This window comes from Sebastes umbrosus, chromosome 14 (assembly GCF_015220745.1).
Source record: "Sebastes umbrosus isolate fSebUmb1 chromosome 14, fSebUmb1.pri, whole genome shotgun sequence".
Taxonomy (NCBI): Eukaryota; Metazoa; Chordata; class Actinopteri; order Perciformes; family Sebastidae; genus Sebastes; species Sebastes umbrosus.
Window position 1 is genome coordinate 12,491,823 of NC_051282.1, and position 11,840 is coordinate 12,503,662.

At 38.9% G+C, this 11,840-nt stretch overlaps 1 protein-coding gene across 1 annotated transcript; it reads left to right on the forward strand.

Moving 5' to 3' along the window:
- Window positions 1–5,142: 5,142 nt before the first annotated feature.
- ankrd54 (ankyrin repeat domain 54) lies at window positions 5,143–11,269 on the forward strand. The gene is made up of 8 exons (XM_037791931.1): window positions 5,143–5,848; window positions 7,463–7,510; window positions 7,609–7,707; window positions 7,927–7,998; window positions 8,244–8,291; window positions 9,367–9,491; window positions 9,611–9,718; window positions 9,929–11,269. Exons 1-8 carry the CDS (start codon window positions 5,428–5,430, stop codon window positions 10,001–10,003), a joined length of 996 nt encoding a protein of 331 aa, XP_037647859.1. The 5' UTR covers window positions 5,143–5,427; the 3' UTR covers window positions 10,004–11,269.
- The last annotated feature ends 571 nt before the right edge of the window (window positions 11,270–11,840 follow it).

Below are 11,840 nucleotides of genomic sequence, written 5' to 3' on the forward strand. Positions count from 1 at the left end.
GATGTATGTTTTAGCGTCAAAATGCTATTTTCCCAAACCCTTCTAAAAAACGTTTTCCCTCGTGACCTGATATAGGTTTCTGCATGATGACGCTGCTACATATACAGTAAATTTATATTCAGTGTAGTAATGTTACATACAATAACTTTGATGGCGGTCGGCATGCTCCCAGTTTAAAGAAGCAGACAGGAGTACCGGCACTGAAGCTAAGCAATGTATTGCTGTGGACGCCACGTTAGTTCGGATCCAAAAGTCACAAAATAACACAAAGTTACTGATCAAGGCAGCGGTAGACCAGCAACTCCTGTGTTCTGTGAGGTAAAATTACTGTTTTTGTGAATGGAGTCTGGTGGCTTTGAAGACAGCGACATAACAGCTTCAGTTCTCTGTCGGAAAGGGCTGTCTGATGGCAAGGTAAAGTGATGAAAATATTCTAAATATAATGTATACTTAAACTGATATTGATTTTTCTTTTAGGTCGCTAAAATACGTTTTTCAGCTGCTCCCATCCACAACCCGCTTTACCTCACCATAAGACAGCCCTTTCCAACGGGGAACAGAAGCTGTTATACCGCTCTCTTCAAAGCCACCAGACTCCATTCACAAAAACAGTAATTTTAACTCACAGAACACGGGAGTACACATACAACCCCTCTTCAAAAAAATCCATACTAACCCTTTCAGTTATTTCCAAACTTAGCACAGCTAACGTTGACTCAGCTAGTTCTAGCATTCACATTATTCATAACCTTATTGATTAGCTTACTTTGGTAACCTACGTCACTGCTTTTTGCTAATGGCTGAGTGTGCATTTCCATTTAAAAAAAAAAAAAAGGAAAATAATGCAGATGGACCCGCCCTTTAAGTCCCTCAGACTTGCTACCTCCAGCACTTATATTAATTCCCCCCACAAGACCAAATATTTTTGACAGAATACCATCCTACAGATCAGTGGTTCCCAACATTATTTGGCTTTTGACCCTTTAAGGTAAGACGGATCCTACTTAAAAACCCTTGTCAGATGTAAACGGAACTTGACTATTTCAACCAAAGACTGATTTTCCTTTCTTTATTTTGATAATGTTTACGGGGCCAAAGAAGTAGAATTATTCAGTAATTCACAAGAGAAAACAAAGATTAGATGAAAGTCTAAAAAAAGAAGCATAACTCTGTGTATATTTCCTTTTTGGTATTTATCTCATGGCCCATTCTACTTCATCATCATGTTGGAAACTGATTATTACTGCAAGGCACCTTGTCCCGTGAATGTTTCCTTATTGTTATTCCTCACAAAATACAATATTTACATACATTATAGTATGCCATTTTTCATATCATGGAAATCTAGATTATATGAACCTTTATGTGGAGGGTGTGGTGTTTCAAAATGATTGTGCATTTCTTTTTACATGTTACCTGATGAAACATACATTAAAGAGAGGATACAAATGAATGTGTGTTGTGACCAGGGTCTGAAATTCACCTTTTTCCTCACCTGCCAGCCACACAATTTTTTTGTCTGCCACTTCTGAAATCTAAGTAGAACACTTTAAAATTGTAAACACTGAGTCAGTGGTACCAGTCCGTAGATATATGGAATATATCATGTAACTTTAATCCATGACAATATTCGGTAACACTTCATTTTACAGGTCCGCAGATTTCATGGTAATCAGGGGGTAATTAGCAAGTAACTTTGAAATTTGTTTTGGAATTATTGCCAAATTACCCCAAATATTTACCTCAAAATTGATCGAAAATGACTTTTGTATAAACATTATTTAATGATTATATGCAAAAATAGTATTTAATGGTTAAAATAGGGCCCTGAGGCTTGAGAAGTGGCTGTGCGCTGCTCTTCATCAAAGGTGGAAAACTAACAGAAGACACTGCTGATCAGGCACAAATCTCACCACTCTATGACTTATTGTCTAATAAGAAAAAAAATTAAGAAATTTCAAAGAAGTTATTTGCTAATTATTATCTATTTATCAGCAGATATGGAAATGAAACATATCAATTAACTTTGTATTCTTTTCCTGGAAATGTATTAAATTAATTTCCAGCTATTGAGAAATAGCGGAATATAATTATTAAATAATGTTTATAATAAAGTAATGTTGAGGTAAATATTGGGATAATTTGGCAGTAATTCCAAAGAAATTTCTAATAGGTTAACTTGCTAATTATCACCTAATTACAGTAAAATTTGCGGGTCCTGTAAAATGAAGTGTTACCCCATATTTAATTTAGGCTTTAGAATTGCTTTTTAACAATAATATTTCTTAATATATACGAGTTAAAAAAGTGTCTTCCAATTACTTTTTTTGTGATTTCCTTCCTATTTAGGGTTAAAAGAAAATCTTAACAGTTTAGGCTTGTTAAACTTTTTTTTTTATTGTTCATTGTAGTGGACTACAGGACTATTTCAGTGTGAAAAGACTAAACAAATTAACAGATTATGGCTAGAGAGTGATATTAAACCAAGAATACATTCAACTTGATTAAAAACAACACATGCCATATCACTGGAAAGCCTAGGATGTCCTCTTTACAATACACCAGGGGTAGAGAGAGTAGGTCGAAAGAGGAAGAGGATATGCACGAGGATCCATGTCAATGGGCTGGGTCTCAGGAGGATAAGGTAAACCTGTCTGCCATGGTGGCAGGTGAACTGAAACTTTTACCTGCCACAGCCAACATTTGCCCTGTTATTTGGCAGGTGGCACGTGCTAATTTCATTACCTGGTTGTGACTGTTTGATTTTTCAAGGTGCGCCTGCGCAGAGCTATGAGACTGTCTGATTGGCTGCCCGGTTGCGTGGATCCTATTGGACAAGAGTTAATGAACAACACGGAATCTGATTGGCCGTCGCTGCACTGGGCTCTGTTGACTGTACAATGGGTGTGCCTTTTACTACGTTTACTAGTGATGGGAATTCAGGCTCTTTTTAGTGAGCCAGATCATTTGGCTCAGCTCACCAAGAAGAGCCGACTCTTTCGGCTCCCAAACGGCTCTTTATTTTACCACTTCTGCCTTTTATAATTCAACCAAATTTAGCGCTGTTTTGACCTATGATTAGTATGTTTGCGCATATATCCCTTAAATTATTAAATTTAATTAAACTAAACCTTATAATTTCCAGAATATCGTAATTTTACATGCTGCTTCGTTTCCGACTGTCACTCATCTTGTCTGCTATTCACGCACCGCACTCCTCTCTCTCTTTCTCTACTCCTCTTCCTCCTGCTCTGTACCTGTAGACCGTCAGCGCGCCGTGCACCCCCGCCCTCCCTGCTTGATGGTATGATCCTTGTTTGGAATCACCTGATTGGTCGTACAGATGTCATTAACACAACATTCAGTCACAGTCATGGTACGTGTCCACAGGGGCGTTTTTTATCGCGAGGGGACGCGACGCTTTCCAACATCGGACGCTTGGTGGGCATGTTGCTAGACACAGGCTGTCCACAGGCTCCGTCATTTCCACGCTCCCCATTCAGTGTCTATGTAGGCAGCCGCGCAATGCATTCTGGTAGCGTGGCGGTGCGATTCAAGAAACGGAGCATCACAACGCCCGCTCCTCATTTGCATAGAGTTGAGGTCTAGTCTACTTTATGTAAATCACGGTCGTCCGATGCGACTCGCCGCCTCTCGAAACTCCCGAGAATCTTTTAAAATAAACATTGTCGATCCAAAATAAAGATAGATTCAGAAACTGCATGGCTTATTTCTCGCCTCAAATGTTCTCAGAAACACATTTCGGTGAACTATTTTCGTGAAATAAGAGAAGAAAGTTTCCAAACGAGCCTCCATACTGGTTCCGGTTTGAAAGCTGGGAGCAGCAGCCACGGCGGGAAAGCTTTCGTCCAATCAGGTGGGGACAGCCTGTGTCTAGGACAGTCCACCAAGCGTCCGATGTTGGGAAGCGTTGCGTCCCCTCGCGATAAAAAACGCCCCTGTGGACACGTATCATCAGTGCATGGAGTGCCCGTGGCGCGGAGAAGATCATTCTACCTTGAATTACAGTTTTTCTCAATTGTTTACACACAAATACTGGTACTTGACACACAATGACCACAACATGTAACTCATGCACCAACCCCCTGAACCAATTCTGCTAAACTACAAGCACAATTCCTGCTTTACACTCAAATTGCAGTTCTAAAACACACTTTTTTCAAAACACTACACACAATTCTCTGCATTTGGCACAATTTTCATGAAGAAAATCTCGTTTTCACAAGGAACACACTGTCATTCAAAATTATAAAGTCAATTGCCCTACTATGCACACTGACTCATCACATGGGCAAACACCTGTCACACAGTGTTACAATTAGCAATCAGTTGATGCTTTTCATGGCTGGATTCGACATGCTAAGCGATATTTCCCCCGCTGCTTGGCCAGGGAAAACATTGCTTGTGATGTGGATGAGGTGCTGTGGCCATACCGAAACAGAAGAGAGGATGCAGCATAGTTTTTTTTTTTCGTTTTTTTTACTGTAACTGTATACAGTAAATTCCTCTGTTGTTTTGTATGTAGACCACTGTATGTGCAACTTCGTGTTGGTTGGGATGTTCACTGTGTACATTGTTTTTGTGGGGAAAATAAAATATATTTGTTACCGTGTATTTGTGTGTTCTGAGTATAAAAACAATATTCTAAAATATTTTACAACACACTTATGTATGTACTGTCTGTAGTAAGTGTAACACTGAACAAAAAAAAGGCCTAAGTCATTATGATGAATGGAGAAGAAGTGTTTTCCATTCATCATAGTGTTTTACATTGAGCACATCAGTGTTCAACTGGTTCTTATAAATGTCTATTCATATGATGGTTTGTGTGTGTCATTTGAAAACAAAATACCATTTTGAGAAGAAATAACATTGTTTTGAATGTAAAGTTTCATTTTGCAGGAGAATCGAGGGGTTTTGCCCATTGTGTGTGTGTTTTTTGATTTGTGTGTAGAGTTCTGAGAGTATGAGGCATGCTTTCAGAAAATGTGTGTAAACAATCGAGAAAAACTGTAATTAAAGAAAGAAAAAAAAAAAAAAAGTCTCTCGGACGGGAGCCGGCTCTTATCGTTCACTTAAAAGAGCCGGCTCAATGAACCGACTCGTTCGCGACAGACACACCACTAACGTTTACCCGATAATGGAAAGTGAGAAATAGGGGACATTTTGACGCGGCTAAAGGAAGGGTGTCTTTTGCTGTTGAAACACTGCACGTTACCCAGGATGGAGAGACTCTAATGGGGGGAGTTTATGAGCTGACGTGCCGTGCTATGGCCCCATGGCGTCGCTGACGGCTCGGTTGCCATATAGTGAAAGTTGAGCGACATTAATGACGGCTTTATGTCCTTCTAGTAGTAGTAGTGAGGGCCGTAGTGTAAACACAGCATCCATATGTCACGGTGAAGCATGGACGGGTGGAGCCCAATCGTTGCAACAGCCTCGGATAACGACCGCTCCAGCTCCGAGGGGGAGTACATGCTGGGGCCGGGACCTGGAGGAGATGAACCCCAGGAGGAGGCGGTGGTGGTGGACGCAGAGCAGCTGGGTGGTAACCTGGACCCGGCTGGAGGCACTACCGCTGCTGCTGTCGGGTTCGGGATGAGCGGAACCGGGGAGGGCAAAGTGGTGCTGGGTCGAGTCGGACAGAGAGACGACAAAGAGCTCAGGTACCTGCACTTGTTGTGGGAGCCCGGACGAGCTGAGCTGGGTGATGGTGGTGGTGGTGGTGGTGTGGCGAGCAAGATGGGTAAGGTGACGGGCAGCAGGGCCAGGAGGCACCACAGAGTGGTCCGGAACCACCTCGGTCCTCTGGGCAAAGATATCTATGGTAAGGGACTGGTACATTCTGTTGTTGTTGTTGTTGTCGTTGTTTCTATCTCAATATCGATAATGTGACAATATTTTAAGTTTGTGAGTGTGGTGATTTCATTTTTATTTATTTATTTTCACATATATAAAACTGCACAAAATAAAAACAAATCCAGTCAATGAAAAAAAAAAGAAAAAGACATGTGTCAGGAGAGATCAAGAAGCCACAGGTAGGTAGGTAGGTACTTTATTAATCCCCGAGGGGGAATTTCTCAGTTACAGCAGCAAAAGATAGAACACACAACAATATTAAGAATAGAATAAGAATAAATAAGATAGAAAATAAGCATAACCAATAATACTCTTAAAAGCTGGTTAGCAAGTGCCAGTAGAAATGACCAATTGTGATGCATATATGCTGTATGTGGGGCTTATACAAAGGATCTCCCCCTAACCCCAGGAGAAAAAAAAAAACAATAACAAAAAAAGAAGAAAGATCTAAACTAACATAATTTAAAAAAATACAACAAAAGTTAAACAACAACAAGAAGCACACAAAGTGTGCAGAAAAACCTAACCAAACAGTGGAAAACAATCCAATAAAAATAATGAAATACTTACAAAAATGTCATGTTTCATACAATATGAAAGCTATAGGTCTCTTAAAATACATATCAGTAATTTAGATATAATCAAACAGCTCAAAAGCTAAAGGTAATACAGTTGTGTAATGCAGTGAATACCAGAAGAAAACATTTAAAGTGGCAGTAGGCAGTATGTTTTTGGCATCATTGGGCAAAAATTCCACAATAACCTTTCAGCATATTGTAATTCAAGTGTTCTGAGAGAAAAACTAGACTTCTGCACCTCCTCATGTTTTCAGGCTTTAAACAAGAGAGAGCGTTCCTATTGGCTGTTCATTCAACGGAGACAGCTGTCAATCACTCGCAAACTCTGACCAAACGGTCAAACTAGGTACTAGTGTACTGTTTAGCTGAAAAACGGAGCACACTTTCTCAATTTACAGCTAAACAGAACACTACAAGATGTTTCTGAAAATATTTTATGCTTGAAATAGGCATTACAGTAACAGAATATTAATTCATATTTGATCAACGCTGGCTAGTTTGACTGTTTGATCTGAGTTCATGAGTGATTGACAGCTGCTCAAAGACGGCAAGGCTCCAGATCAGCTCTGATTGGTTGTTTTCCTCCGGTCTGGGAAATCTTGCAGATGCCATTAGGAGCACCGGAGGACACAGAGGCACATGATTTTGTTCAGATTACCTGTCTCATGCACTACTGTCAGGATATAGTGACTGTAAAAAATAATTTAGATATATATTTGCTCCAACTTGCCTACTTCAGCTTTAAGCTATGTCATATTATGATTACTAAAATCACAGCAGCTATCCTGTTTCATCTCTTAATATCATGTCATAACATGATATCCATGCCTAGCGTTACACTCAGTATGCACAGTTGCAATATCAGTGGCTGATCAAGCAGCCCTCTTGAAAGTGTGAAGCCAATGAATGATGTCTTTGTTTCTTGCTCCCATGTCATGCAATCTGATCCCATTAGTCCAGTCATAAAGTAATATTTGCATACTTTGCATGTCTTATCTCCACAGCTGTGAAAAGACTGAGGGAAGCAGCAAACAGCAATGACATCGACACAGGTATGAACATTTAGGTGATGCAGTAAAACGCCTTGCGAGTGGTGTGAGTGAAAGATGATTAAAGGCTGTGTTTTGCTAACACAGATGTGTTCTTCCAGTTCGAAAGCTCCTGCAAGATGACATAGACCCCTGTGCTGCAGATGACAAGGGAAGGACAGCCCTCCATTTCTCTTCCTGCAATGGCAATGAGAGCATTGGTAGGTTGGTGATAAACTTGTCGTGACAGTTTATCACGTATGATGCAGCAGGGTGGTTGCCATTTGAGGAGCAGTTTGTTTACCATACTGCAAGTGATTATGATACTCATTTATGTTTTGTTTTTTTTACACGTGCCTTTGTTGTACACTACATTTCCGATAAATTTAAATTTCAACAGTTAAACGTCCTTTTTCAAATGTTCTTTTTTATGTCTGCAGTGCAATTGTTGCTGAGCCACGGCGCTGACCCCAACCAGCGAGATAGTCTGGGAAATACCCCCCTCCATCTGGGTAAGAGAGAACAATCACTGTGGCTTGTAAAACCTATAGCTCTGTGGTCAGTAATGCATATGACTGTGGTTTCACTCTGACTCACAACTAGGCTCACACCTGCTAACGTGAAGATATACTGTATACTGCAGAATGACATAAAGCAAAGTTTGAGGGATGTTTTAGGCATTCAACAAGTGTTTTGAAACCCTTTTATTCTTGTATTTTGTGTTGCAACCGGCCCATTTTAACCTGTGTTTCTGCAGCGGCCTGTACCAACCATGTGCCTGTAATCACCACATTGCTGAGAGGAGGTGAGACCACTGTAGAGGTGTTAAGTTCTCTGTATATACATGTTGATCGGTTTCCCATTATGGGAGAACTCTTTGTAAGCTAGCTGAAAATACATCCCACAAGAGCTGCAGTTTTTGGAGATGCTCTGACCCAGTCGTCTAGCCATCACAATTTGGGCCTCTTCAAAGTCGCTCACATCCTTACGCTTGCCCATTTTTTCTGCTTCCAACACAAAGTTCAAAGTTCAAAATGTTCACTTTCTGTCTAATATATCCCACCCACTGCCAGGTGCCATTGTAACGAGATTATCAATGTTATTCACTTCACCTGTCAGTGGTCTTAATGATATGGCTGATCGGTGTGTATATATGTGTATATATATATATAGGGCTGCCAATTGATTCAAATATTTAATCGCAAATTAATCACACATTTTTCTGTCTATTCAAAACATGGGGGTTGGCAAATATGCTGCTTTATGCTGCTTATGTATATATTTATCATTGGAAATGAATTAACAACACAAACAATGACAGATACTGTCCAGAAACCCTCACAGGTACTGCATTTAGCATAAAAAATATGCTCAAATCATAACATGGCAAACTGCAGCCCAACAGGCAACAACAGCTGTCAGTGTGTTTCTAGTTTCATATGATGCCAGTATCTTCACTCTAGCTTTAAAACTGAGGCCACTACAACCTAAAAATGGCACGTTGCATTAATGCGTAAGGACAAGTAAGTAGTAGTAACAAGTACCACAGGGAACCTTTAAAGTGTGAGTTAGTCTAACTATGATTGAGTTAAATGTAGTTCAGGTGAAGGACTGTAACCACTTAAATGTCCTGTATGTTACACTTTCCCACACATATAGTTTATATAATTCAGAATGTAACCATGGCAATGCAGTTGTGGCAAATAAGCACAAAGATATCTTGACAAATTTTAAGTGATGTTGCTAGATCTATAACAACACTGATCCTTTAATCAGAGTTACTAAACTCTAGTGTGATTATTATTCAATGGAGAATTCATGGAAACTATTTAATACGCATGTGTAACTGAGAGGTTTGTGCTCTTATTGTCTCTGTTAAGGAGCCCGTGTGGACGCCCTCGACCGAGCAGGCAGGACCCCTCTGCATCTAGCACGCTCCAAGCTTAATATTTTGCAGGAGGGAGACTCACGCAGCTTAGAAACCCTGAGAGGGGAAGTCACACAGGTAGAGAATGTGTTAACTTGCCTGGCTTAGGCTTAGGATAGAGCCTGATTGTTTTGCATTCTTAATTTTAAGATAGGTAGTATTGACGAAGATTTTTTCCATCTGACTTTCTCTTGTAGATCATTCAGATGCTGAGGGAATACCTGAACTTAATGGGCCAGAGTGAAGCTAAAGAGAGGCTGGAGCACATATCGACACAGCTACAGCACACACGCACCAAAGAGCAGGTGAGACCTACATATTAATTGATTGTCAGATGATGATTCTCAGATTTACATGCATAAAAAAACATGCATGCATAAAAAAAACAAGATTTATGGTGTAACTAAACTTAAATATGTTTTTTTTAGATTTGCATGTATTGATTATTTCTTATACATTTACATAGATTTCACCAACTCATACATGGTTGTATGCATTTTTGCTTTTCTTTTCAGGTGGATGAGGTGACCGATTTATTGGCCAGTTTCACATCACTCAGTCTACAGAAACAGAATTTGGGGGATAGGTAGAAGAAAAGGTGTATAGAGGGCTGAAGTCTTGCTACTTTTCAAGAAAGCCTCTGCTCCACTAGCCTTGGCCAGACAAGCAAATCCTGAACCATACTGAACCATAATGCTGGGGTTTTCTGTCCATATGTCCATATCTGTCCAAATATTTGTCTACAGTACTACTCCACAGGACAGTGACATTTGAACTCCTTGTCAAAGATAACACCATGGTTATTTTGTTAGCATTTACAACTCTGATGAAGTTTTGAAAGTGTTCCTGTGGCTAATATGCTAACTAGGGAAGCACCGATGACGATATCAGATAACGGGCCGATACTGACTCAAATAGCTGGATATGGTATCAGTGACAATAGGGCTGATCTATTCAATTCAATTCTCTACGTATATACAATATACATTATATAGTGGAATTTTAATTCCTGTTTTAAGTTTTGACCAATTTGTTGCTACATTAAAAAAAGGTTTAAAGTTGAATTGCAATTCCTCATTTGAAGATTGTTGCTGGAGTACGATTTATTATTAAATAATAACAATTCAGTAAATTTGTATCTGTGTATTTATTTGTTACATTTTGTTTTACAAAGATAGGCATACAGCTTATTAATTTAACACGGGTGTCAGATTGGTACTCAGTATCGGCCGATACCCAAAGCCCAGGTATCGTTATCGGTATCGGGACTGAAATGGTCGGATTGGCCATGATTGGCCCTGATGCTAACAATGCTGACAAAAATATTCTTATCTTTGTTCAAATGAAAAGATGCTGACATTTGAATGCCCAGTACTGCAGTGTCGTAGATATCCATTTATGGACAGAAAAGAGTATCGCATGTTAGCTTTCAGAAAAAGGATAAAAGGAACCCCTCAGGGAAATAAACATTCAGAACAGGAAGCTAGTGGAACAGAAGCCAACCCAGAAGTGCAGTGGCGTCTTGGCTCTCTATTGTGTTTGTGTGCGTGTGTGCGTGTGTGTGTGCGTGCGTGCGTGTGTGCATGTGTGCGTGTGCGTGTATGTGAGTCACGGCTGTGTCTATGTGCTGATGTTCTCTTTTTGCCTGCCATTATTAGCTAAGTTCTCATGAAATAATTAAACAGCATTTACTGTTGTATTCTTGGTTTTCTTATCAACAGCATCTTTTGTATCTGGTTGCCTTTTCTCTTGTATTGCATGTTATGTTTGTATGTGAACCGTACTGTAAAAAACATGATTTTGCTGTTGTTTGAAATGGATATATGTGATTCAATAAATCAATATGTTTGGCTATATTTGTGAAATATTGTCTTTTATATATATAAAAAAAGAATGGTCTATCCATATTGGTTTCCGTTGCAATTTAATTTAATACTTATCTCAATATTCAATATTCAAGATTCAAGATTCCTTTATTTGTCATTTTTATGCTCCACATATTCAATTTTTTTAAATATTTAATTGAATTATTTATTTTAATACTTATTTCAATATTCAAGATTCAAGATTCCTTTATTTGTCATTTTTATGTTCCACATATTAATTGTTTTAATATTTAATTTAATTATTTAATTTAACACTTATTTCAAGGTTCAAGATTCAAGATTCCTTTATTTGTCATTTTTATGCTCCACATATTTAATTTTTTTTATATTTTATTTAATTATTTAATTTAATACTTATTTCAAGATTCAAGATTCAAGATTCCTTTATTTGTCATTTTTATGCTCCACATAAAAACTAAATTGTGTTTCTTTCATCCACCAACTCAGAAATTCAGTGCAAAACAATTGGTGAAAACTATAAAGTAATTATCTAATAATTAAGAGCACTAATAAATAAGCTAAAAGTACGCTTAAAAAAGAG